We start from the raw sequence: 24,297 nt of genomic DNA on the forward strand, positions 1-24,297 counted from the left end.
AGAGCAACTGAGATTGATGGCAGGGATGATGCTTAATTGCATGTGGTCCTGTATCAGATACAGTGCAGAAAAGCTTAGGCTTGCCTGGCACGACGCTTTGGGCAAGCTGCGGTGCCTCCCTGTTTGCAGAAGTCGAGGGCTTTTGCGAGTAGAGATGAGAGATGAGCAGATTCCAGGTGTAAATGCGCATGTGGTGCAACCTCGATAAGAAACTTGGTGTTGCACAGTATCCTCGGAAAATACCTATTAGTAGTCAGCCACATGGGATGCCACCCTCGTCTTTGCCAAACGTCAGAGGTGCGCAGCCGTGCGTTTGATTGCTGCAGCATCTGCATTTGTCCAGGCACATGTACCGGTTCCTGCGAGTGACGGCGGTGGCGCCAGTTCACGGCGCCATCATGTACAAACGGCGCTTGTATCCGCTACATGTCCCCCAGGCACGCACGCCGATGCCACGCTGCAGCAAATCCACAGCGTGCACAGCCCGGGGCGCCTTGCAGCCCTCAACTGCCCTGTAGCAGCGCACCAATGCCCGCTAGCGCCCAGCAATCAAGGCCTGAATCAAACCAAGGAGGGGATGGCGCTGGGTACCCGGTACCTGATGCCTGCCACTCCCGCAGTACCCGGTACCGGCGCACAGGTGGCAGCGCCAGCACTTGCGCAAGTACCGCGTCCCCTCCTGGTTTGGAGCTTCGATTTAGGCGCCTCCTGGGCTTTTCCGTCTCTCCAGATCCTCCGCAACTCTTCTCTTCTTGTTCTTCTCCCCATTCCTTGCTTGTTTCTTGTATCAACACACACTCGTTATATTATCTACACCCTTTGAGGGCCCAAGCCTTCAGTTCAGTCGCTTTGCTTATTCTTAAACGCTCTTTACTTCAAGTTGTTCTTCTCTCTTCTCGGTCCTCACTTTTTACGCAGTGGCCTCCCACTAATAAACAAACACCCCCTCAAACCGTTCCGGGCATATCAGAGCGCCTGGCTGTTTCAGACCACGAGACACCTTGTCTAGGCGAATTGCGCCAGCACAAGAGGCTCAAGTCTGCCGCGTTGGACGCGGTAAACAAAAGACGAGCCCATCGTCCCCTTGGACCGTTACTTTTCCTCTGTAAACTCGACGACTCACGGCAGCTGGTTGCCCTGCGGATGCGACGATGCTTCGAGACCATGGCGTCGGAATCGGCATCATCAACGGCCTCGACACTGCCGTCTCGCTCCACGGCCGCATGAGCCCAGACTCGGACTCGCCCCCCGGCATGACGGCGTCCAAGAGCTCCAAGTCGTCGTCCTTCCACTCGCTCAACAGCGACGACGGCAGCGTCATGGCGGATGTCGGGCACTTTGAAGACATTGGCCTCGACGACCGTGTCACCCCAAAGGCTGCGCCACAGCCCATCCGGCAGCCTCGAGATCTCGCCTCGGCCAAACGAGCGCCGCACCCCAAGCGATCCTTGACCAACCTTGACGGTGCCTCTCAGGGCTCGAACCCGCGCAGCCCAAACTTCCCGACGCTGTCCGACCCGCGGCCCATCTCGACGCTGACCAAGGGCTATTCCACCTCGTCGGTGCCGCAGTCTCGCCGCCATCGCAGCACCAGCCCGGGCCTTGCGCTGAATCCTCGCGATCCGAATCTTCCTGGCCGGCCGCGTCGAGGCAGCTGGCAGGTGAGCCGAGACCGCAAGTCCATTTCCGAGCTGGAGCAAGAATGCGACGACGACGACGATGACGACGATATCCCCGACGGCCTCTTCCTCGATAACGTTCCCATTTCTCCACGCCCACAGCATGAACGACCCGCAAGCCGGCCCTCGTCCTTGAAATCACCCTCGCCCTCTCCCAGCCGCCGACAAAAGAGCCCCCGAGTTCGCAGCGTCGGCGCCGGCACGCCGCCTGTCGCCCAGGCACAAGGCTCACTGCGGTCACCGAGACAGCCTCCTAGCCCTCTCAGAGGCAAAGCCCAGACCTGGAACATTGCGCTCTCGGAATTGAATGCCGACACAAAGGCTCTGACGGAGAAACTCGAGGAGCACGCCGACGAGCAACATGTAATCGAAGCCAAGCGACATGGCGCCGTGGCAAGGCCCAACACATGGGATCCGAACCAGTCGGTAAAGATTGATGGCATCCACGATATCAAAAAGGGCCGCGTCAAGTCTTCCTTCGCTGAGCTCCCGCCTCTGCGTCGTTCCAACATCATGATTGATCCGCTGCCCATTTCCAAGGAAAAGGAAGCCGTTCTAAGCCGCACAAGGCCATCATGGCTGCCTCCCAAGGATCCCGCCGAAGAACGCCGCCATTTACGCGAATACCAGAAACTGATGCTGGCCAGTGTCAAGGCCGAGGAGCGCCGTGAAGCAGCGCGAAAGAGCAAGGCAAACGCGAGGGACACCAATGCGGACAGAGCCATGCATGTCTGGGAAGACGACATTCTTCCACGGTGGAACCAGGCTATACGCGAGAAGAAGACGAGAGAGCTGTGGTGGAAGGGAGTGGCGCCCCGTAGTCGACGAGCTGTGTGGGCCAAGGCAATTGGAAACGAGCTTGGCCTTACAGAAGCATCTTTCAAGGCAGCACTGGCCCGGTCAGACGAGCTGGAGAAGAGGGTCAAGACTGACAGGGGAGATGCCGAGGACCTGAGGCGAGTCAAGTGGTTTGAGCAGATTCGCAAAGACGTTGCCGAGAAGACGTGGAGGGATCTGCGCATCTTTGAAGTGACGGGTCCTCTGCACCAGGGCCTGGTGGATGTGCTGAGAGCCTATGCCATGTATAGGAACGATATCGGCTATGTGTCTGGGTGTAATGTGAGTAGCGCGTCTCTTTTTTCTTTGTTTCTTCTTTCGCTCCCGAGTGATTCAATTCTCATTACGTATGTTGACTGACATCGCCAAACAGACCATAGCCGCCCTGCTTTTACTGAATCTACCAAACCCCGAAACAACCTTTATTGCCCTCGCAAACGTACTCAACCGTCCCCTACCGTTGTCCTTTTATACTTTTGATCGCGGCGCGCAAGCATCAGCATACAATTTGGTACTTGAATCGCTCAAGGCCAAGTCGGATACCCTGTGGCACCACCTGACTAGGGCGGTCCCCGGCGTCCAGCTTGACCACTACCTCGCAAACATCTTCACCAGCCTCTTCACGGGACATTTGGCCATTGATGAAGCAGCCAGATTGTGGGATGTATACGTCTTCGAAGGCGATACGCTACTGGTTCGAGCAGTCGTTGCCATACTCCTCAACCGAGAGCCGGATTTGTTGGTGTGCAAGACTGCTGAAGAAGTCAAAGCTGTCATCTCACGAACCAGCGCCGGTGCTTCATCAACACGAGCAGTGAGCGAAGTTGGTGCCGAAGACCGCTTCATGCAGAGCATCCGCGATGCTGGGAAACAGTAGACGATGCTATATTCTTTCTTTTTCAAAGACACGGCAGCAGCAGCGAGCTCTGCGTCACTTTATTTCTTTTATTTTCTTTGCATATCAAGACGATATCTAGGGGCCTCACCTGCCCTGTCAGACATATGGATGCCCATGACATGGTCTGAAACCCGGTGGTAATGTATATCAAGACATATAGACATGGAGACAATAAGGGTTGGCTATGTGAGGTCGGGCGTTGGTCAGGTTACACACACACACACACATCTCAGACATTTGGTCGAGCAACGTTGAGCACGTTTCTTCTTTCTTCTTTGTTTTGTTTATTTTTTTATCTGAAGAAAACTGGCGTGAAATTTTCATTGAAACCTTTCTATAGCAAGCAAGGGATTTTATCATATGGGCATGACTGGAGCTAGCCAATCTTCATCCTAAATCTATTTGTATAGTGTCTATTCAGCTCGCTTTTGACAAAACTGATGGCTCTACAATATGCGTCTTTCTCCTTTTTGATTTGTCTGCTCTTTTTACATGGACGAATACTGTATATGAGATGCTTGGCAGTGAAGAATTTAGTATGCGAGAATGTGAAATGGCGGACACTGCTGCAATGTTTACAAATCATGGATGATGAAGCATGTATAAATGGAGATTTACATACCATCTGTATGCTCAATTTTATGCATCCCGAAATGTATCTATGAAGACATGGATCGGGTTGAAGTGACGGAATAAGATCACGTGAGGGCATGTGTGGGCAATATTTACGTCAGGACCCCGTTTTGCGCGATAAGCTGGCGTCATCAACGCTGCCGGACAAAAATAGCCCAACACACCGATTCTGCGATCATCCGCCTCATCTTTTCTGCTTCCTCTGCTACCTCTGCTTGTTTTCATCAGGTGCTGCGAGAGCAACTTTGAAAGCCTTGCCCGGCATTGATAGTGCTGGAGCTGTTGTTGGAGGCAGTCCTCGTTAACATTTAATATGCCTGCTGGGTATAAACATGGCGACACTCCGGCAAAAGCCATGGTGCGCGGCACCATCTCATATCTCGAATCCCAGGGGCTGCCAGTGAACAAATCTGCCATTTTTCGGCACTTTGAGCTCTCACGGTCTCAGGGATATGCCGCGCTGAGCGCATCGCCGAAGCCGAAGCGTGAGGATCCCGAATGGGGCGAGACGCGAGGGCGGCCAAGCAAAATCTCCGACTCGGACCAGCAGAAGATGGAGGAGATCCTGTGGGACGACAAGTTTGAAGACGTGAGCCTCAACTGGAACGGGCTGGCCAAGGCTGCGGGCCTGGAGATGAACTGCAACCGGAGGACGCTGCACCGGACGCTGGGGACGCTGGCGTACCGACGGTGTCTTGCGTGTGGGCGGACTCATACGCACAAGAGGCATCGGGAGAAGCGCTGCGACTATGCGAGGAAGGCGTTGATGGCGTATCCCCTGCTGGAGGACTGGCGGCGCATGCGGTTCAGCGCGGAGCTGCACTTTGCCTTTGGGCTCGACGGCAAGATGCGCCTCACGCCGAGGGCGGGCGAGAAGCTGTGCAGCTCGTGTGCGCAGCAGCCCGGCCTGGACTGGCCGCGGGACATTCGGCGCCTGCACGCCTGGGTCGCCGTCGGGCACGGCTTCAAGAGCGAGCTCGTCTTCTACGACTCGTCGACCAGCCCCAAGGACAGCGGCACCATGTCCATGGCGGACTACTGCGACAAGGTGCTCGACAAGGTGGTCAAGCCGTGGCTCACGGCGGGCGGGCCGGGATCCTTCATCCTGGAGGAGGACGCCGACGTGTTTGCGCACGGCAGCGCCAGCAAGGTCAACCTGGCGCAGCAGTGGAAGGACACGCACGGGCTGCGGTGCACGTTTAGCTGCGGCGAGAGCCCGGACCTGAGCCCGCTGGACTCGCTGGTGTGGCCGGCGGGCAAGCAGTGGACGTCGGCGGTGCTGACGGACTGGCAGGACGAGACGCTGCGGCGGGCGGCGAGGGAGGCGTGGGCGGGGGTTGGGCAGGACAAGATTGACATGTGGGTGGATGTGATGCCGCAGCGGTTACAGCAGGTGGTGGAGAGTGAGGGGAGGATGGTGGCGTGGTGAGAGCGAGTGTCTGTGTAGAGTGAGGTTGCGAGCTTCAAGGGCGTGTTATGATGGTTGATGGCATTTTATATGGAGTTTGTTGGAGAGTATGCGTTTTATTGTTTTACTTGGCGTGTATGGTTTTTGTTTGCTGGCGAGAAGCATTGGTAGATGGGATCAAATTGAAATAAACGGCATTTATGTGAATTCACAGATGGAATCAGTTGCGTCGTTCTGGTATATGTGTGACATGGCATGATGTTGAAAAGCTGGAGAGCTTGTGGAAGTAGACTAGTCTGCTTTACTCATAGAGCAATATCGAGGGTAAGCGTTGTACTGCAACCTGATGGGGAATTGAATGTGATGCTACCAAGGAATATTGCCATTTCAGCCATTTTGATTAAGCAGCATTTATTAGAATTAAAAGGTGGTTTTTAGGTTGTGCCACTTTTGTTGTGTCACTTGAGATTACAGCTTGGAGAGTAGTTGAGCTTGCATCGGAAGCAAACTAGGTACGCATCAATGCTATGCTTTTGCCAAATATATGAGGAAGAGACTGCATTTCTGTTTTGGGTCTACCATGAAGAAATACTGCTAATCCGTGGCAATTGTTTAAACTACTAGGTGGAATTTAAGCTGTGTCTTTTTGTTATAATAGTATGATGTTTACAGGCTGGAGAGTAGCTTGCATTGGAAGTGAACTACTTGAGGTACATGTAACTCAACGCTGTGCTCTCGTGTACAAACACCCAATGAGGAAAAGACTGCATTTCTACTTGATTCCATGGACAAATACTGCCAATTCGAGCCATCTTTTTCAGAAATCAACATGTCAGAATACCTATACATGCCCAGGCTGTCACGGACATATTCCAAGTGGATATTCCCCGTCTCGGCAAATGCTACAGCAAACGCACGTCAAGTAGGACTGTTGGGCGGCAACGTACGATGTGACACGCGAGAGCCCAATCAAGAGCACCTGATGCATCGAGAGCTATGCAACTGGCAATTCCTTGTTTGCGGGGGAAAAACACAAATCCCAACTCGGTATATTTCCCTTATCAGCTCCCATCTAGTATTCTCCGTGTGGAGAATGAACAAGCCAATCAAAGCTGCATCCATTACTAAGCCTGCGGCATCCAAACACGTGGGTTTGTTTGCGGGTTTGCGGCGCATCGGCCCCACGCCCAGATCGACGGGGCAAAGGGAGGGAAAAAAAAAAAAAGGAAGAAGCGAGAGAGCCCTTGGCCTCAACAAAAATCCCAACAGATGTGGGGGAGAGACAGGTGAGAGGGTTGCTTTTTTGTACTGCAGAGATGTACTCCTTACTGCTGCTGGCAGTGTTACAGATGCGGTGTCTCTTTGTTTGAGATATTGTTTTATTTTATTTTTTTACTTTTTGACAGAGCATTTATAGCTGTTTGTGTTGAAAAGTGCTTGTATTGCTGTGCTTGTTGAAAAGATGGAAAAGTCAATTGCAGACATCTCCACAAGCATCTACAAGTAATAGTGGAGAGAAGTCTCCAGTTACTGCCAAGTACTCGCTGGTAGATCATCTACATAAGCACAGCGAGAGTCGATACCTGGCAGTACCTATCCATCCAGCTGAGACATGTACACCCAGGTAAGCACCGTCTCGCCACCTGCAGGTCCACGAAGTAAACAAGACAAGTATCTACATACATGAATTTCTCTCTCTTTTTGTTGGTCCTTGTGGCCTGATGAGGGTACCTCGTTGCGTGACATGACACGGCTGTGCGAGATTCCGAGAAATCGCAGAGCCCATCAGGAGAAATCGTGGCATCATGAAATCTGCTGCTAGCGGTTCCAACAGAAGAGTGGAGGGGGCCCAAGAGCAGAGGTGAGATTCACATGGCCCGAGGCTGAAGATGAAAAAAAAATGTCGTCTGCTCATCTGTTTAAGCGTTTTGCAAGAGGGCATGCCTAATCTGCTTCAGAGGCAACTTCTGGGGAAGGCGAGTGAACTACCGGGACGCTACCAATGCATCGGGCGTAGATACGACGCTGCAACGGGCATCAATTGCAAAGTACCTCTGCTTGTACCGCTGCAGCGCCCAGCAAAACTCGGCTTCACATGCCTGGCTGCCTCTCCTGACCATCTGCTGTGTGCATCAATTGCAGATCGCATCGCCCATGGTGCGTTTTAGGCTCGCTCAGCCAGCCACCCCGGCACGGCCGTGTCTCGCTTCCCCGCCGCACCTGGTACGTGTCTTTTGGTTTGTTGGAAGAGACATGAAGGGCTTGATGTGCTTGTAAGTCCGGTGCGGGCGAGCATCAGGCAGTGTGTGCTGCCTGCAGTGAAGCACCTACACTGGGAGATGCAGCTCAACCATGGATGGAATGTAGTGATGCGGCGTAAAAAGGTCTTCTACCTGTACAGCTGCTCAAATCACCTGGACGCAGTGACGGCTGTCGATGATGCATTTCCACCGTCAAATGTCTTGTGCGAGGGAATTTGAGTCAGCCTAGTGCGCCATGGGAGCGTTATATCGGACATGGCTTATCTATTCCGCCATCTGCCTGTCCTTTTTTTTTTTTTACATGTGACGGTGGCGTGGGCGAGGCTCTGCGTGTAGCTTTTTCAGTCTCCAAGATGCGACGAAGCCGGATTTACATCAGATGCACACTGCAGCTTGCAATGCCCAATGCCCAATATTTCCAAAGCTATAGCTGCAGCGTAGAAATTACAGTGGTTCGAATAGCATCGCAGCTAATTCCCGAGACGACGCTGCAACCACCCAGACCCTGGCCAAAAAAAGTTGGAAGAGCCTAGAGAAAAAAAAAAGAGTGGCGCTAGGGGTAAGTTGACCCGAGTAGGCAGTTCAGGCTGTCCATCCAGGGTCCAGTTAATGAGGGGGGGAGCGCCAGATCTGGCGTTAAGCTCGCCTCCAATTGGCAACGCAGGCTTTAATTTTTCCAACGACGCGGAGGTTTACGAATTGATGGAAGAGGAATTGTTTGCAAATGATACAGATGGCAATCAATTGAGTAGACAAAAACAGACAAGATACAAACAAGCAGAATGAATAATCATACAGGTCAAGTCTTTATTTGCCTCCAATGTTCCCAAAAGCGAAAAGGCGCAGCCCCACGGTGGGCGGAAGGAAACGCCCCCCAACAAAAAATTCAACTCGCATCTGCACCTCCGGCTGGATCTGCCACTCCCGGAGCGAGCCTGACAAGAAAGAAGGGGCCAGGCTCGGCGTGTGCGAGTGTACTTTTGATGTACATTGTCAGAGCACAGACACCAGGCTGTTGAGTGTGTATCTTTTCGTAGTGACATGCAGCTTGTGGATTGGGCTTCTGTGCAACTCGGGCTGGCCTTTTGCTTCTCGCCTCCATTCCTGTTTGTACCCTGTGAAACGGGACTATCCCTATCGGATCTCTCCTCTTTCTTCTTCTCTGCTTGTTTGCTTCATAAAGGACAAAAGGAAGGCGGCCCCGGTCCCGGCACTCTCTGCTTTTCCCTTCTCTGTTGGAGGTCCCGTAAACCACACGCCGCCTATCTTATCTGATAGTGAGCTGTGCTCGTGTCACTTGGTGGTCTTTTTCTTCATCTCTCGCTCTTCCTTTCAAGCCTTGTCTTTTTCTGTTCCTCTTTTCCTCTTTTCCAATTCACCGCTACCGCATCCATCTTCATTCTCCTCTTCCGCTGCCAGCCATGGCCTCCACTGCCATGCCTCTGCCTGCAAAGGCCTCGCTGCGGCGCAACATCACCGACTCGACCGAGTCCTCTGCGGCCGTCTCGCCCATGGACTCGCCCAGGCCCTCGGCCTCGTCCACGTCGCTGTCGTCCATGTCGTCGGTCGACGTCAACGCCGCCAAGCCCAACTTTGGCCGCATGATTGACACGTACGGCAACGAGTTCACGGTGCCCGACTTCACCATCAAGGACATCCGCGACGCCATCCCCAAGCACTGCTTCCAGCGGTCCGCGCTCAAGGGCTACGCCTACATCCTGCGCGACATGGCCTGCCTGGCCACCACCTTCTTCGTCTTCCACAACTACGTCACGCCGGAGCTGATCCCCTCGACGCCCGTCCGCGCGGGCCTCTGGGCGCTGTACACGGTGCTGCAGGGCCTCTTCGGCACCGGCCTCTGGGTCATTGCCCACGAGTGCGGCCACGGCGCCTTCTCCGACTCCAAGACGCTCAACGACTTCACCGGCTGGGTGCTGCACTCGGCGCTGCTGGTGCCCTACTTCAGCTGGCAAATCTCGCACCGCAAGCACCACGCCGCCACCGGCAACATGGAGCGCGACATGGTCTTTGTGCCCCGGACCCGCGAGGAGCAGGCCACCCGTCTGGGCAAGCTGGCCCACGAGCTGTCGGAGCTCGCCGAGGACGCGCCCGCCTACACGCTCTTCATGCTGGTCATGCAGCAGCTCATCGGATGGCCCAACTACCTGCTGACCAACGTCACCGGCCACAACTACCACGAGCGCCAGCGCGAGGGCCGCGGCAAGGGCAAGCACAACGGCGCCGGCGGCGGCGTCAACCACTTCAACCCCTTTAGCCCGCTGTACGAGCACCGCGACGCCCTCCTCATCGTCTACAGCGACATTGGCCTCGCCCTGGCCGGCACCGCGCTCTACTACCTCGGCAGCACCTTTGGCTGGTCCAACCTGGCCGTCTGGTACTTTATCCCGTACCTCTGGGTCAACCACTGGCTCGGTTAGTCTCAATCGCTCGCTTCTCTTGATAACCACATACTGACCTTGTTTAGTTGCCATCACCTTCCTCCAGCACACCGACCCGACCCTCCCCCACTACACCGGCGAGCAGTGGAACTTTGTCCGAGGCGCGGCCGCCACCATTGACCGCGAGATGGGCTTCGTCGGCCGCCAGCTGCTGCACGGCATCGTCGAGACCCACGTGCTGCACCACTACGTCGCCACCATCCCCTTCTACAACGCCGACGAGGCCTCGGATGCCATCCGCCCCGTCATGGGCAAGCACTACCGCTCCGACACAAAGGACGGCGCCCTGGGCTTCATCCGCGCCATGTACCGCAGCGCTCGCATGTGCCAGTGGGTTGAGCCCAGCAAGGATGCCGAGGACGCCGGCAAGGGCGTTCTCTTCTTCCGCAACCGCAACGGCCTGGGAACCAAGCCCCTGGTGATGCCCAAGCCCGAGTAAGGGAATGGAATGGGTAATGGAAAATGGAAAATGATGGAAATTTGAGACTGTGAAGAATAAAAAGTAGACTCTTCTAAAGTGGACTTGTATTCGCTTCTCTGGCCAGTGGAGAAGGAGTCGCGTGATCGCGTGAGCCCTATCCCTGCAGAGTCTTGAGAGCTGGTTGAAAGAAGATGAATTCATTAAAGCTAGAGCTTAGACGTATATGAAAGAATACCAATAGACACGATCCAAAGACGAGTGCCAAGATGTAATGTCTCCATTTTGCTGTTGTTTCCTCTCGTGGCTGGTTTGTTGATGAGATGCAGTCAATAGTCAGGTTCTAGAAAAGATAAAAGAAGAGTCGGTTGGAATGTAAAACGAACCAGGTCCGTATGCGGGGATGTGAACCTTGAGCAATAACCCCACTTGTTTTGGACGTCAAATCCCCAACACCGACGAAACATCAATTCAACAGCAAGTGCAAAAACACCACTGTTCGTCTCGGGAAGCTCTTTTGGGTGAGATCAAGATCCATCTCCGGACAGCTGAAAGGTTTCGCAGCGGCATGCCTTGCTGACGTCTGGTATAAATTTGGACATTTCGCCCAGAGAGGAAATTATTGGAGATGGATGCCGATAAGCCATGATCCGAATCCGATTTGGCCCCGATGCATGGTCCTTGCTCGCGACTTTTTTAGTATTCGGAGGGTTTTTGGATCGATTTCATGGATGTGGAGAGGAGCCAAATGCATGACTGCCGGATGATGGATTATGCATTTATACGTTGTATTAGACAGCCGTCTATCTCGTAATTTTGTGAATTGATTTCTTTGTTTTATTTATAACCTAATCTAAATTGTAAAAACCGAGATGGATGATTGAATGGTTTTTTAACCAGACTGTAGATATTCTATCAAAATTGTAGTTTTGTGAGAACTGAGCGCCTCAAGTAACCCCTAGACAAATGCACAACTTCCACTCTACAGACTCTTGCTCTTCCTCCGCCCAACAACAATCACACCCTTCAGAACCCTCGTCCGATCAAACCAATCATACACCCTCCCAACTGCACTGTACCCCGTCAGCGATATCCCATACGGCTTCAGCGCAGCATCCTGTCTTTGCAGAAAGCCCGCCAGGCCAGCAAACACATGGTCCGAAACATCTTGTATCTCGATACCCCCCCCTGTCGTAGCCGCATTCGACCAGTTGCTCGCGGTACTGCGCCTCTGTTAAGAAGGTCTGCCATGGACAGAGCAGGATGAAGCCTAGCAGCCGGACGGCCAGTGTTTGCCACAGGGTTGTGTTGTCGCCGAGGATGAGGTCAAAGGCCATGACGTTTGCGTCGAGGGTCTGGGAGGCGTGCTGGAAGATGGGCTTTCGGGAGGGCGAGAAGTGGTAGAGGCAGTCTAGGCCGAGGAGCCAGCGCTCCGAGGCCTTGTCCGAGAGGGTGTCGACGGCGGTGGTGATTGCCTTGTCCCAGGACTGTGGCTTTGCGGCATCTGCTTGAAAGAGCTTGATTGACAGGTTGTCAACGTGTTTGCTGTCGGCTGCCACTAGGGAGGCATCGAGTCTCTGCTGCGCTGCCTGCCGCTGCGTCTCGTTCAGCGTAAGGCCGACGTAGCGGAGAGGCCGTGATGGAGCCTGGATGAGCTCTGCAAGTGCTACGGTCTGGTCACCGCATCCAAAGCCCACGTCTAGGACGGCAACCGAGTTTCGGGCCGTCTTGTTGGATACAAGGCCAGCGGCTTTCAGGATGTGGAGGAGCATGTTGCGCGCAGCCTCGTCGAGGTGCTGGATGGATGAGCCGTCGTCATTTGTCCTGTCCGGCTGAGTTAGATGTACATTTCTTTTTATTGATGAGTTATGTATCTGTAATGAAACAAAAACTTGCCAGTATCCCAGATTCATCCACATTGACGGAAATGGTGCCTTGACATTCAACTTCCAGTGGCCAAGCCCGTATACATCACCAGACTTGATTAGCGAAAAGGCCACCAAGGCGAGCACGACGATGATGGCCGCACATCCTGCCAGAAACCCAAGGATGAAGTCTCCAGCGGCCATTTGATGAGATTGGCCAGACTAAAGTTGTTAGTATGCGGGTGGGTGTAAGATTTCAAAACGTCACTCTAAATTGTATTGAGTGCTCCCGTATATCGTCATACATTCATTTTGGCTCCGACGTTGCCTTACGTCGCCCTGCTTTTAGATGCTGATGGTGCGCAGCCACCCGCCGCCAAGATCCGATTTGACAGCAACGAGCGAAAGTGCTGTAAATACAACTCTGACAGACACCAGCCAACTTCTTTTGGCAGCAATTCAAAAGTGGCAAACCCGGTGGATTCACTTTATTCATTAGCACGTGCTAGTCAATCTTAGTAGAGTAGGGGACCAAGTAAGATAAAAAAAAAAAACTCGCACTCGCTTCTGGTCCCTCGGCCTGTGCTGCAAAGAAAATGGCCGTCGGGGGGTCTGAAACGCCCTAGTCAGCCCAATCACAGCGGACGATTTGCAACTTTGTTGGGGACTCTGGCTGCCAAAGCTGGCGCCGAACTGCCAGGGGGGTTGCAGCCTCGTCCGACTTGATTACTTGTGCTGTAGATTGTCGCGCCATTAAAATGTCCAGACGTGGCATGTATTGGAATCGGTGTTGGACGCGCTTGCTGTGATGCGTTGATGGGGCGTTGCTTTTGCTTTTGATTCTCAACTTTTACTTGAGCCCTTTATCAAGGTTGTTGTTCCAATCTCTACTTTAATTATTGGCGACTACGAATAGGCATTTCAGCGGTCTTGGCTGCTGTAAGGACTGCATGAATAGGTACCTCAGCAACATTCAAGATACTCGGGATGCATCAGAATCACAGCAAAAGCCGAGTTGCCATCATCGGCACCGGATTGGCTGGCCTCACAACGGCATATCTGCTGCATCACGACAAGCAGAAGCGCTACGAGGTGACGCTCTTTGAACAGGTACTCACTCACTCACTCACTCACCCGTAAAACCCCCAACATGTAAATACCAACATCCATCCCAGGCCCCCAAATTCTCCCTCGACGCCGCCTCAGTCACGCTCAGAAATGAAGCCACAAACTCGCTCGAGCGCATCGACATCCCCCCCGCGCAGCTTCTGCCGCGGCTACTACGCCAACCTCTGCCGCATGTACGACCACCTGGGCGTGCCCTTCCAGCGCATCCAGCTCATCTGGGTCTTTGCCAAAGTCTCTGCCGCAGCGCAGGCCCAGATCCCCAGCGCTGATGCCGCAGAGGCCATGCCGGGCAGCTACTTTGTCTACGGCAAGCGGCTGCACGAGCTGCTGCTGGTCTCGCCGCACTTCTGGCTCAGGGGGTCGCTGCAGAACGTGCTGCTGACCTTTTACCTGGCCCTCTGCCACGCCTGGTTCTTTGCCGCGTGCTTCTTCTTGCCGCCGCGCATGATCCGGCCCGAGCGGTATTTGGATGTCAAGGTGAAGGGCTCTGCGGCCAAGAGCGGCCAGAACTGCGAGTCGTTGCGCCAGTACCTGGACCGCATATGGCTGCCGCAGTACTATGTGCTGTACTTTCTGCTGCCCATCCTGAGCATCATCTGCAGCTGCTCCCACGCCGAGATGCTGGACTTTCCCGCCAGCGACGTCACCAGCTTCATGAAGGGGTCCTTTCTGCGCAAGACGTATGTGGCCAAGGGGGGGCATCAACCGGGTGCAGGCGACGCTGGCGGGAGGCATCAAGGACGTGAGGCTGCAGACTCGAGTGAACAAGGTCGAGCGAGTTGATGGCGGTGTTTTGATCCGCTATGAAAGCCAGGACGAGAAACGCTCTGCTGAGGAGGTGTTTGATCGCGTGGTGCTTGCCGTATCGCCAAACGTTGCCGCAGCCATCTTCAACCCGTCCAAGCCGCTGCTCGGCGTCATCCCCACCGTGCCCGTCACAAGCACCGTGCTGGCGTCTCCAAACACCAAAATCTCTCTGGTCGATGAGAAGACGCACGTTCCGTCGGGCGGATGCTCATACCGGCGCGGCGAGGCCCAGATCATGGCCTTTCGGACCACCTTTTCCGACAGCATCGTCCAGACCGAGTCGCTGCACTATCTTGAAGGCGGGCTGGTGGTCCGGACGAGTCCCACGGGTGATGTCGCTGAAGTAAAGGGCACGCTGGACACGGCGAGATTCACCAGGACGCTGCGCACCACGGAGAGCAGAAACATGGTGCGCAAGGCCATGGAGGCGGGTGATGCGGGATGGGTGAATGGCAAGGATGATGTGTGGATCGTGGGCTCGTGGTGCTGGGATGGGATGGTGCTGTTGGAGGGATGTGTCGTTTCTGCGATGCGCGTGGCCAGGGATCTCGGGGTGAATGTGCCGTGGTAGGTGTTGTTTGATTGTTGGCATTGCGATATCCAAGTTTTCGATTGTTAGAGTTTTGATAGAAGCGGGCTGGTGGTAGTAATAAGCATTTGCATCTTGAGCGCTCAGTCTTTGCATCTAGATAATACACGATACCTTATTCCTCCAATACCTTTACTCTGCAAATGGTATAGATGTGAGTATTCGGGCGGTACTGGAGTTGGCTATACGCGTTACCGTAGCGAAGAGCCATGATTCTTGCTGTACATAAAGAGCCTGCTAGTAGCTGTCAATTGAAAGGATTGATGCTTCTTAATCAGATTCCACTCACGGCTATATACCTAGGTAGGTACTAGTAGGTATAGTGAACAGCTCTACCAGCCTTGACAAGTACCATGTTTTGGGTCTTTTAGGTGCTGACTGCGCATGCTTCAACACGACTGTTAAAGTTCAGTTAGTCCCCATCACGAAAAGATGATGGAGCTTAAGCAATGTGACAGAAGACGATGAAACGTGCTCACGTCGAGAAGAAACAACGGCACTCTGTCTACACCTCTAATATGAAGCCATCGTGTATCCGGCAAATCACCCCAGCTCCCCGCCATCTTGCTTCTCCGCCACATTACGAATCCCTACAGCAACTTACTCATCAACCCAAAATTGCAATTTTGACAAACCAAGCCCGTGGCGTCTTGGGCAACCCAGGCACAGCCCCTCGAAACAAAGCCAAGAAAGCATATTTGGGGCAGAATCAGTAAAGACGGCCTTGGCGAGAATCGCAACCATGACGCCTTGGCTGGAAGGGCATGCGTCCGCAGGTAGACGGTACTTGTTCTTTTTTTTTTGTTCCCAACCTAAAGTTACTAGCCCTTATTTTTTCTTCGTTTCTTTTGTTTTTCCCGTCATCCCGCAAAAAAAGGGAAAAATGATTCCATTCTCACGCCCAAATGCATCAGAACCCGGGCTTTGACAAAACTGCGAGCTCTAATGCATGCGTGCATGTCACGGTGGACCAGAAAACCATCAGCTGCGTGAGAGTAACTTTTTACCTATTAGCATCTGCATCGACTCACAATAGTGTAATCGAGGGAAAAACTAGAGACAAGACCAGAGATAAAGAGGCCCGTTTTCAGTGCACTACGTAATGCAGCAGGGCCAACAACTCGGGCTGGACTTGGCTGCCTCGGATGTGGAGACGCCAATTCGTGGACGCCTGCAGGTTGTTAGCAGTAGTTAGTTGATGCAGTAGTGGTTTAGCTGTCTAGCTGTGGTATGTTGGGGATATGCAGCTTCTGCAGCGTAAATGACTCGAGTTGAGGAGTAGACTGGGCAGGGTATAACCAGGCATATCATATCAGATCATCACACTTGGCCTAGCATAGCCACAGCCGCAGTCTGACGCGGGGTCAGCAGATGCAGATGAGATGCTACAGCTATTGATAGCACTGTATGCTGCAGCGGACTCGACACAATGACAGTCATGATGAGCAGTGTAAAATAACAACAAGCATTATCATTAACCCTAGAGGCGGGCCTCCCATTTGGTATTGTCGGTAATATTCTCTATCAATACACCAAAACTGCAATGCGGGGTTTTCCTTCCTTTCTCTCCCCTCCCGCTCTTGCTGTAGCATAGAATGCCTCATAATCCCTATAGATAGATTTCACCGTGACCCGTGACGCCGAGCTGATAGCCAAAGCCAAGATGCCGTTCCGTCTGTACCATCCGTTCCGTATATCGTCGGTCCCTCCAGGAAACCGTTTGTGGAGGGGGGAAAAAAGTGTAGTAAAAAGGAAAATTCGTTTAAAAAAAAGTCGAATGGAAAATCATCGCCCGCGGTGTTCCGCTTCGCCCTTTTATCGTAAATAGCCCGTGGGATGAGCTGGTGTAAAAACAAGAAGAAGAAGCAAAAGTTGTGTTAAAAAAAAGAACCATAATGACAAGCGAGTATCCTTCTCTTTCTAGAAAAAAAAAAAAAAAGCAAGCGGCTGAGTCGAAACAAGTATGCAGGTACGGTACTACTGGTGGTTAAGTAGAATTATTAGTGAATCGCGCCTACGGAGCGTATTCTTTTGATATAACGATGTGATGAGATGGCCCAGATAAGTGTAGAATAAAGGAATCAAGAAATCGTCAAAGCCGGCTTCGCTCTATACCATCGACTGGCTGATGCTGGGCTTTCGCTGTCTTGTGGGTGACCAGCTGTTGCGGGCTGCGGCCACACCGCCAAAGCCAAACAGGCGACATCTGCGGCGGTACGATCTCCTAGACGTTGTGCAGATGTAGGCGGCGCCAAAGATGACGGTCAGGGCGACAAACAGGAGGCCCAGGTAAAAGGTGTAGTGCTCGCCAATCGTCAGGAACAGCGCGGCGTCCCAGCCGTGCCAGCTGCTGGCGCCGGCGTGCACAAAGATGGGCGTCGTGACCTTGCCTCGCAGCATGTGCGGCGCCATGTCGCCGTGCTCGTCGGACAGAATATGGACCTTTGTGCTCTGGCGGCCGGCGTTGAAGTCGCGGACGTAGGACATCCACTGGTTGGAGTAGAACATGCAGCCGGTGCTCAGCATGTTCTCGACGTAGGGGATGCGCATCGGCAGCGCCCAGTGCAGGTCGTGGCTGGGCACCTTCTCCAGCAGCTGCGTCAGGAACGGATGCCCGGGCTGGGTGGCGATGAAGGCGTTGTTGACTCCCGCGGGATGCGCGCCGGGCGAGACGTACGGCAGACGCACAATGGGCGTCGAGTCGAGGGGCACGCGACAGGTGACGTCGAGGTCGACGTAGATGCCGCCCGAGTGGTGCAGCAGGGCATATCGCAGGATGTTTGCGCGCTGGATGTTCTGGGCGTAGCCGGTGTAGTGCGGCAGGATGTCGGGGTAGAACTCGGCGATAAAGGCCGTGGCGTTGACGTCGGTCCACAGCTGGTGCTTCCAGTCGGGATGCAGCGCCGTGCAGCTGGAGATGGCGGCCTGGTACTTGGAGACGCTGGCGTTGCCCAGGGCGATCTGGTGGATGATCTTGGGCACGACGACGGGGTTGAGCGTGGACGAGGCCGACGTTGGGTCCTGCAGCGATTCGAGCAGCGTCGACGACGAGTTCTCGGGGTGTCGGTACAGCAGGTCGGGGTGGCTGTTGAGCAGCGGGTAAAAGGTGCTGTAGGTGACGACGATCTCGCCCAGCTCGTGGATGTGACGGCGGAAGAAGACGACCAGCCAGAAGACGGCGATGGCGGCCAGGGCCACGATACTTCGGGTCCGCATCGTGGACGGGAGAGAGAGGCCAAGATTCGACTCGGCTCGATTCGATTGTCTCGTGCGGACGGCAAATGCGGATGCGGATAAGGAATGAGACGCTGTGAGAGGTGAAGAATAGACGAGAGGAAGAAGAGATGGAGGAGAGAAGAGCAGAGTAGAGGTTGGTGGAGCTTCGCGGCGCTACGTTATAGGCAGTTGAGCACCTGTAGGATGGAATACTGTAGGTACATGTACTTGTAGTGCTCGTAGGGTACTGGTAGCATAACAGGGACGGGATTCAGCGTGCGCAGATAAGAATAGAATAGCGGCGTGATCTGCTGTTCCCCTTAACCCTTTTTCTCCAGCCAGCTCCTTTACTTTTTAATCCTTGCGCAGGTTTCCTGCCAAGCGAGGCCATCGCAGCAGAAATACTCGTACCTAGCACCATACTATCGCTCGGACTCCGTCACCACGAATTAATTATGGGGCCCGGCACACCCCCCTTTTTTCTTTTTTTCGCTTGCATTTTTTCGCCGTGGAGGTTTGTTTTTGCCGTGGAAGCGCAAGCCTCGCTCGAATCGAAATACCTACTTACATGGTCCAGTTTTTAGCTGGTGGGTAGCCCCCGGTCTGGCGCCAAAGCACTTGTCCATCCCTTGTCCCCTTGTCCTCGGGGCTTGCTGATGTGCCGCTGCGGTGGGGAGTACCGCATACTTGGGCGGTACCTGAAGCAGCGGCACATTTGCCGTGCGTACCGTCTACTTGGCGGCGTCTAGACCCAAAGTGAAGCCTCGGAACCGGCATCTTTCCAAGTCCAAGTTGGCTGATGACGCTCAGCCTGGCTGTCTGACAGAGGCTGCTGCACGAACCAAACTGGCTGAGCGCGCCTCTACAGTAGAGTCCAGTCCAAAACGGCTTCACGGCAGAGCTGCAGGGAGAGCGCGGACCAGGCGCATCGTGATTGGCGCAGGTGCCTGGCTGAGGTCTCAGCGGATCGGCGCATCCTGGCACGACGAGCGGCGGAGACGAATGAGCGTGAGCAGTGTACGAGTATCGCTGGGGCTGCGTCTCTGCGCCGTTGTTTTCCCTCTGTGGTGATGGATAATGCCAAGACAGGCTGCTGCTGAGCAACATGACGGCGCATAGGCACGATTCCTTTGAGTCTTGGCAGAGCTCGACGCCGGGGTTCGGACCCGTTGCTGCTCCCGGCAGATGGAGGAATAGGCGCTGTCCTTGCGAGAAAGTTCCTATACTCCGATTACATACGCAGGTTCAGCGCCAGTGTACTACGGAGTGCTGGTACAACACAACCTCCGTGGACGGAGACCGATTGGGGCAATGGAGCATCCCGGAGAAGGATTAGGCTCTCACGACTACACGGTGCCACGGCCGGCACACGGGGTCCAGCATTTGCCAACTCCGCATCACCTGAGGGGTGGCTGATTCACAGGCGAAAAGTCTGGAAGAAAATTAGGAGAGACCGATAGCGAGTCCGAGGGCACTACGGCTGGTCCGCAGCATACCTATTCCGCCGCTTGCAGAAGTGGGCGTGGTGTGATGGATTCGATTTTTTGTGTCGAGCTGCTTGGCATCAGCAGTCGCCTCAAGACACAACGTCTGATTTCAGATGCTTGACAAGCAGGGCGTTGTATTATTACTGGATCCCTCCACCAGAGAGAGACAGAAGCCTCGGCCTCGGCCGCTGTGCATGTCTCCTGAGCCTGAGCCTGGCAGACCAGAAGCCGAGCGAGGCGGGTCCGCGTTGCTCCTCGGGTCCGATTATTCTAGAAAACCCTCCCGTGCCTGGCCCGAATGCTGGGAAAGCAAAATAGAGTTAAACGCTGCCTCGGTGCGGACAGCTCCGGACAAGGTCACATCCAGAGATGTGAGATTGAGTGAATCGGCGTCCTCGGCAGCGTTTGAGATGGCGAGATTCTGCATTTGCCGCAGCTACGTCATTCCAATTTGCATTTTTACCCGTTTCGTGAAGTGTAGTTTTTAGGCATCGGCCCCCGATTAGCGGGAAAAATGTATATCCCGAGTTCACGTGACCCTGCTTCCCCTGCATCTTGGTTATCATTATCAGCATCACAAGCGATCCGTCGGTGCAGGCTAGTCCGAATCGCTTGAAGATGCCGCTTTCGAGCTGCTTTGTACATGCAGCAGCTGTTACCTGAGCTGCCCCAATCGCCGTCTGAGAGGAGCCAATCAAGCCAAGCGCAACAACTGAAATGCTCGCCTCAATGGCGTCGTGCTTCAACTGGCTGCTGGCGCGCCGTTTCAGGAGAGTTACAACCATCTTGGCCGGCCTGATACTCTCCATCGCCACCATTGTGTTCCTTGTCAACAACCTGGGCCCGGCTCCGGCTTTGCCCAAAGGCAGGCCGAAGGCATCATCTTCCGGCGATGAAGCATTAAGCTCTGGATATCCTCTCTGCAGCGATCACACAAACCCCAATGTCACTTACCCCCTGGAATCATGGCGGGCTGCAGCTGAGACCAAGTATGGCGGGCATCTGGATGACAAGTTTACGTATGTTGGATATGCTGCTACCCTACTATATGTAGAGATGTACTAATAGCAAAATCTTGCTTCAGAATCGCCATGTCGACTTTCCATCGCCCCAAGGAGCTCCATCGCACATTGACTACTCTCCTGTCCGCCGAGATCCCATCACTACTCGAAATAGTCGTTATATGGAACAATTTTGACGAAAAGGAGCCCGACAGCTTTGTCTCCGAGTCCGGTGTCTCTGTGCGATACCGTAAACCGACTCGCGACAGCCTCAACGAGAAACTCTGGCCGGATCCCACATATCGCACAAAGGCCATTCTTCTCACCGACGACGATGTCTTTTACCGCCCTGACGATCTCGAGTTCGTGTTCCAGATGTGGCGCAAATTTGGAAAAGATCGGATGACGGGAGCCCTTGCGCGCTGTGTTTCGGCTCTCCCGTCTGGCGAGTGGGATTACAACTTTTGCTCTCAGAGGGAGCACGAGGACGTTTACTCCATCGTCTTGACCAATCTGGCTTTTACACACATTGCGTTCCTGGACTATTACTTTTCCGACGATGCTGCTGTCACAAAGATCCGCAAATACGTGGACGATGCCTTCAACTGCGAGGATATTGGCCTCAACTTTGTCTCTTCCATGTTGACCGGTTCAGGGCCCCTTTTGGTCCGCGGCCGCCATCAGTACGTCAATCTGGATCCTGCAGGCGGCATCAGCAGGAAACCAGGCCACATGGAAGCTCGCAGCAAATGCCTCAACGTCTTTTCCGAAGCCTTTCAGTGCATGCCGCTGGTCAACGAAACGGGACGGATAGAACATGGAGTCAAACACAATGTATGGTACAAGTCTCTGTGGGACGTGATTCACGGCTAGCGAAAGCGCTCAGGCAGCGTCTCCATTTTAAGCTCTTTTATTTGTTCAACGTTAATATTAATGATAATGGGATCGATACACGCACATATACTATATATACATGCACAACAGCAGATGGCACGCCCTCAAGACAGGAGGCCTGATTCATTATACTAGAGGGAAAAACAACAAGACGCAATACTGCAATGGGATAGAAAAAATAAGGAAAGAGTACCTCCTCGGTCATACAGGATATGGTACCGTATCAACTTTAATGAACACCGCCAGATGAAATCGTTTCGATATAGTCCCCACCCTTAGTCCATGTCACTATTGAGATGGCCAGCGTTAGCAAACTCTAGTTCCAGGATGAGTTGGGCTGAAAAGATTAATAGAGAATTCACCTACAGCAAAGCCAGTGTCAAGTCTCCGTGGATCTTTGCCTTGAGCTCAATCTGAATATCTAGATTCAGGTCGAGTCGCAGCTTGAGAGGATCCTTCTTGCCGCCATCCTTTTGGGGCTGCTGCATCTGCTGCTGCTGCTGCATCATCTGTTGCTGCTGTTGCTGGTACAACATCTGCTGTTTCTGCTGGTCCTGGCGAGGGACCATCTGTCCCTGGTCGTCCTCGTCGTCCAGGTCCTCTACTTGGCGCTGCAAGGGCCTTCTCCTCCGACGAGGCTTGGTCTTGGTCTGGGTCTCGGTCTGCGGCTTCTCGCGCTTGCGCTCTGGCTGTGGTGGTGGTGTTGCGGGCTCATTGTCGTCCTGGTCATGGTCGTCTGACTTGTCTTCACTCAGATCGCCGTTTTGATCACCGTTTTGCTGCTGGTCTGCGTCTTCATCTTCGGCGCCAGAGTGCTCTTCTTGGTCTTCGTGCTCTTCAGGTGGGGGGCTGTTGTTGTCCAGGTCCTTGGGCTTCTACAAGTTGGATTAGTTCATACATCATTGGTAATATGAATCAGCTCTGGAGAGACAAACCTCATCTGAAGACATGATTGCTAATTTTTATGAGTCTTACTTGGGAGTTGAGAGGAGTGAAAAAGTGAGGTTGAACAATGAAGAGTTGTAAAGACAAAACAAGCCAGAAGCCTTCTTTTGTCAATTGGTCTTGAACAATGCCAGATGTTGTCTCGAGTTCTTCAGTCTTTTGGCATGTCAAAATGAGGCGTAGGTCCTCGACGCTCGCTTTTGTGGCTCTGGTTCAACTTTTTGATCCAGGTTCCACTACGGCATTTCTTTGATATTGAGTGACGCAACAGCGATGTGTCTACTCGTTCTTTTGCGAAACTAAAAAAACAACAGCAAACAAACCCGGGTAACAAGGTGCTGGCCAAGCTTTCTTCACTCCCCCCCTGTTGAGTTAGTGGCGCTTATGACGTGCCAACATTTATGCTCCAGAAACTTGAAGCAGAGATACAGGAAGAGGTGTCATCTGGGACAGGCCTCCAGCGCTCCAAGGCTCACGCCATGGGCGTCGACTTTATGTGAGGTGAAGTCATCCTGTGCGGGTTGCATGCTTGCTTACAGTACAGCTAGCCGGGAACTTTAGCTAGGACATGGGTCATGAGTCCCCACCGCAAGCTGGAGGATCTCGATCGCTTTATGCAGGGCCCTCCTAAATAACGACTACTGGACTGGAGTCACTCGGAACAAACAATATACACAAGAAGATTGCCAGAAAAACGTCATTCAGATGGAAAACTTTCTATAGTCTGTTTGTTTTGTTCATGCCAGAGCCGTACACTCAAGCGCCGATTACACAATGGTCATTGGGCTTCTTGCCATCACGGCCATACCTACTGTTACGGGCGTGGGCCAAGCCGTCAGTGCCCAGAAGAAGGCAAACGCAGCAAACAAGGAAAAGGAAAAGTTTCACTTGACGGCAGTAGTCCAAGACGGGGAAGAGGAAGACGACGACTACGAGACGGATTTCTGCGTGCTCAAAGACGGAAAGGTATGCCACAAGAACTACAAACAACAAAAAACGTCTAGCGGCTGACTTTTGACGACAATGGCTTGGGAAAAAAAAACAGTTGCTTGTCAACATCCCGCTCGATGCCGGCTTCCCTGGCTACGCCTTTTGTGGCTACTACTTCACATACCCCAGCGAGGAGCAGCATCTGGGGCTGGTGAGCACCATCTCGGACGATCCCCCAATGCTCAACTGGCTGTACATCAACAAGGACACGCACGCGGTGGAGTACGGCGCTCGCAAGGACACCCTGGGCCACGTCATTGGGCCCTGGGGCTGGAGCGCGGACGAGCAGTTTCTGACGATTCAGGGCAGCGACGATGTCTTTGTGGCGAAGCTGGAGCGCGATGAGAGTGGCTCGCAGCGGTGGGTGGTGTACTGGGACCCGGAGAGCGAGATTCTAGCCACGACGGAGGTGCAGGAGGAGTGCAAGCCCGTGAGGCTGAGGAGGGCCATGTTATTGGGCATGCAGAGCAAGTATGTGAGGGATTAGCCACAGGTGGAAAAATTAAATTGCAATTGAATGTTATGTAAAGCCTGTTTGGAAAGAACAACAGGGGTTTAGTTTCGTTTTGCTTCATCAACGATGCGGTGGCTGCTGATTTGATAGAAAAGGGTATAAAGTAGGGCATGCTTGGAATGGGAATAGCCGCCGCGGAATGAATGGTCACAACGTGGTGCGCTTGGCTCCGCAATGGTGGCTTCTGGGACTTTTAGCCCGAAATAGTACATACAGTATGATGCTGATCCCTGTCTATTTGATACAGAGAATTAATTAATTTATATTA

The 24,297-nt window shown here is 53.5% G+C and overlaps 10 protein-coding genes across 10 annotated transcripts; 7 read left to right on the plus strand and 3 right to left on the minus strand.

Annotated features, from left to right (window-relative positions):
* Nucleotides 1-1,151: 1,151 nt before the first annotated feature.
* On the plus strand, nucleotides 1,152-3,393 carry TrAtP1_007275 (uncharacterized protein; the record flags this gene model as incomplete). The annotated part of the gene is made up of 2 exons (XM_014092928.2): nucleotides 1,152-2,798; nucleotides 2,890-3,393. The coding sequence occupies 2 exons, from the start codon at nucleotides 1,152-1,154 to the stop codon at nucleotides 3,391-3,393; spliced, it is 2,151 nt and encodes a 716-aa protein (XP_013948403.1).
* A 967-nt stretch (nucleotides 3,394-4,360) lies between these two features.
* On the plus strand, nucleotides 4,361-5,476 carry TrAtP1_007276 (uncharacterized protein; the record flags this gene model as incomplete). The annotated part of the gene is made up of 1 exon (XM_014092840.2): nucleotides 4,361-5,476. One exon carries the CDS (start codon nucleotides 4,361-4,363, stop codon nucleotides 5,474-5,476), a length of 1,116 nt encoding a protein of 371 aa, XP_013948315.1.
* A 3,016-nt stretch (nucleotides 5,477-8,492) lies between these two features.
* On the plus strand, nucleotides 8,493-10,855 carry TrAtP1_007277 (uncharacterized protein). Its single transcript, XM_014092929.2, has 2 exons — nucleotides 8,493-10,149; nucleotides 10,202-10,855. The coding sequence occupies exons 1-2, from the start codon at nucleotides 9,138-9,140 to the stop codon at nucleotides 10,612-10,614; spliced, it is 1,425 nt and encodes a 474-aa protein (XP_013948404.1). The 5' UTR covers nucleotides 8,493-9,137; the 3' UTR covers nucleotides 10,615-10,855.
* Nucleotides 10,856-11,412: 557 nt separating this feature from the next.
* Nucleotides 11,413-13,000, minus strand: TrAtP1_007278 (uncharacterized protein). Its single transcript, XM_066113456.1, has 2 exons — nucleotides 12,490-13,000; nucleotides 11,413-12,417 (listed from the first exon to the last, which is right to left on the minus strand). The coding sequence occupies exons 1-2, from the start codon at nucleotides 12,660-12,662 to the stop codon at nucleotides 11,646-11,648; spliced, it is 945 nt and encodes a 314-aa protein (XP_065969542.1). The 5' UTR covers nucleotides 12,663-13,000; the 3' UTR covers nucleotides 11,413-11,645.
* Nucleotides 13,001-13,676: 676 nt separating this feature from the next.
* TrAtP1_007279 (uncharacterized protein) lies at nucleotides 13,677-14,369 on the plus strand (the record flags this gene model as incomplete). The annotated part of the gene is made up of 1 exon (XM_014092931.2): nucleotides 13,677-14,369. One exon carries the CDS (start codon nucleotides 13,677-13,679, stop codon nucleotides 14,367-14,369), a length of 693 nt encoding a protein of 230 aa, XP_013948406.2.
* Nucleotides 14,370-14,628: 259 nt separating this feature from the next.
* On the plus strand, nucleotides 14,629-14,964 carry TrAtP1_007280 (uncharacterized protein; the record flags this gene model as incomplete). Its single annotated transcript, XM_066113457.1, has 1 exon — nucleotides 14,629-14,964. The coding sequence occupies one exon, from the start codon at nucleotides 14,629-14,631 to the stop codon at nucleotides 14,962-14,964; it is 336 nt and encodes a 111-aa protein (XP_065969543.1).
* Nucleotides 14,965-17,091: 2,127 nt separating this feature from the next.
* On the minus strand, nucleotides 17,092-18,198 carry TrAtP1_007281 (uncharacterized protein; the record flags this gene model as incomplete). The annotated part of the gene is made up of 1 exon (XM_014092932.2): nucleotides 17,092-18,198. The coding sequence occupies one exon, from the start codon at nucleotides 18,196-18,198 to the stop codon at nucleotides 17,092-17,094; it is 1,107 nt and encodes a 368-aa protein (XP_013948407.1).
* A 2,204-nt stretch (nucleotides 18,199-20,402) lies between these two features.
* Nucleotides 20,403-21,559, plus strand: TrAtP1_007282 (uncharacterized protein; the record flags this gene model as incomplete). The annotated part of the gene is made up of 2 exons (XM_014092933.2): nucleotides 20,403-20,704; nucleotides 20,770-21,559. The coding sequence occupies 2 exons, from the start codon at nucleotides 20,403-20,405 to the stop codon at nucleotides 21,557-21,559; spliced, it is 1,092 nt and encodes a 363-aa protein (XP_013948408.2).
* Nucleotides 21,560-21,855: 296 nt separating this feature from the next.
* TrAtP1_007283 (uncharacterized protein) lies at nucleotides 21,856-22,530 on the minus strand (the record flags this gene model as incomplete). The annotated part of the gene is made up of 3 exons (XM_066113458.1): nucleotides 21,856-21,868; nucleotides 21,947-22,455; nucleotides 22,516-22,530. 3 exons carry the CDS (start codon nucleotides 22,528-22,530, stop codon nucleotides 21,856-21,858), a joined length of 537 nt encoding a protein of 178 aa, XP_065969544.1.
* A 769-nt stretch (nucleotides 22,531-23,299) lies between these two features.
* TrAtP1_007284 (uncharacterized protein) lies at nucleotides 23,300-24,002 on the plus strand (the record flags this gene model as incomplete). Its single annotated transcript, XM_014092934.1, has 2 exons — nucleotides 23,300-23,491; nucleotides 23,571-24,002. 2 exons carry the CDS (start codon nucleotides 23,300-23,302, stop codon nucleotides 24,000-24,002), a joined length of 624 nt encoding a protein of 207 aa, XP_013948409.1.
* Nucleotides 24,003-24,297: the final 295 nt, after the last annotated feature.

The sequence above is a fragment of the Trichoderma atroviride genome, chromosome 4 (assembly GCF_020647795.1).
Source record: "Trichoderma atroviride chromosome 4, complete sequence".
NCBI lineage: Eukaryota > Fungi > Ascomycota > Sordariomycetes > Hypocreales > Hypocreaceae > Trichoderma > Trichoderma atroviride.

Coding starts and splice junctions, on each gene's coding strand:
- TrAtP1_007277 (XM_014092929.2), top strand. CDS start 9,138: ATGGCCTCCACTGCCATGCCTCTGCCTGCAAAGGCCTCGCTGCGGCGC. Junction 10,150..10,201: donor CTGGGTCAACCACTGGCTCG/GTTAGTCTCAAT, acceptor GACCTTGTTTAG/TTGCCATCACCTTCCTCCAG.
- TrAtP1_007278 (XM_066113456.1), bottom strand. CDS start 12,662: ATGGCCGCTGGAGACTTCATCCTTGGGTTTCTGGCAGGATGTGCGGCC. Junction 12,418..12,489: donor TGGATGAATCTGGGATACTG/GCAAGTTTTTGT, acceptor TCAGCCGGACAG/GACAAATGACGACGGCTCAT.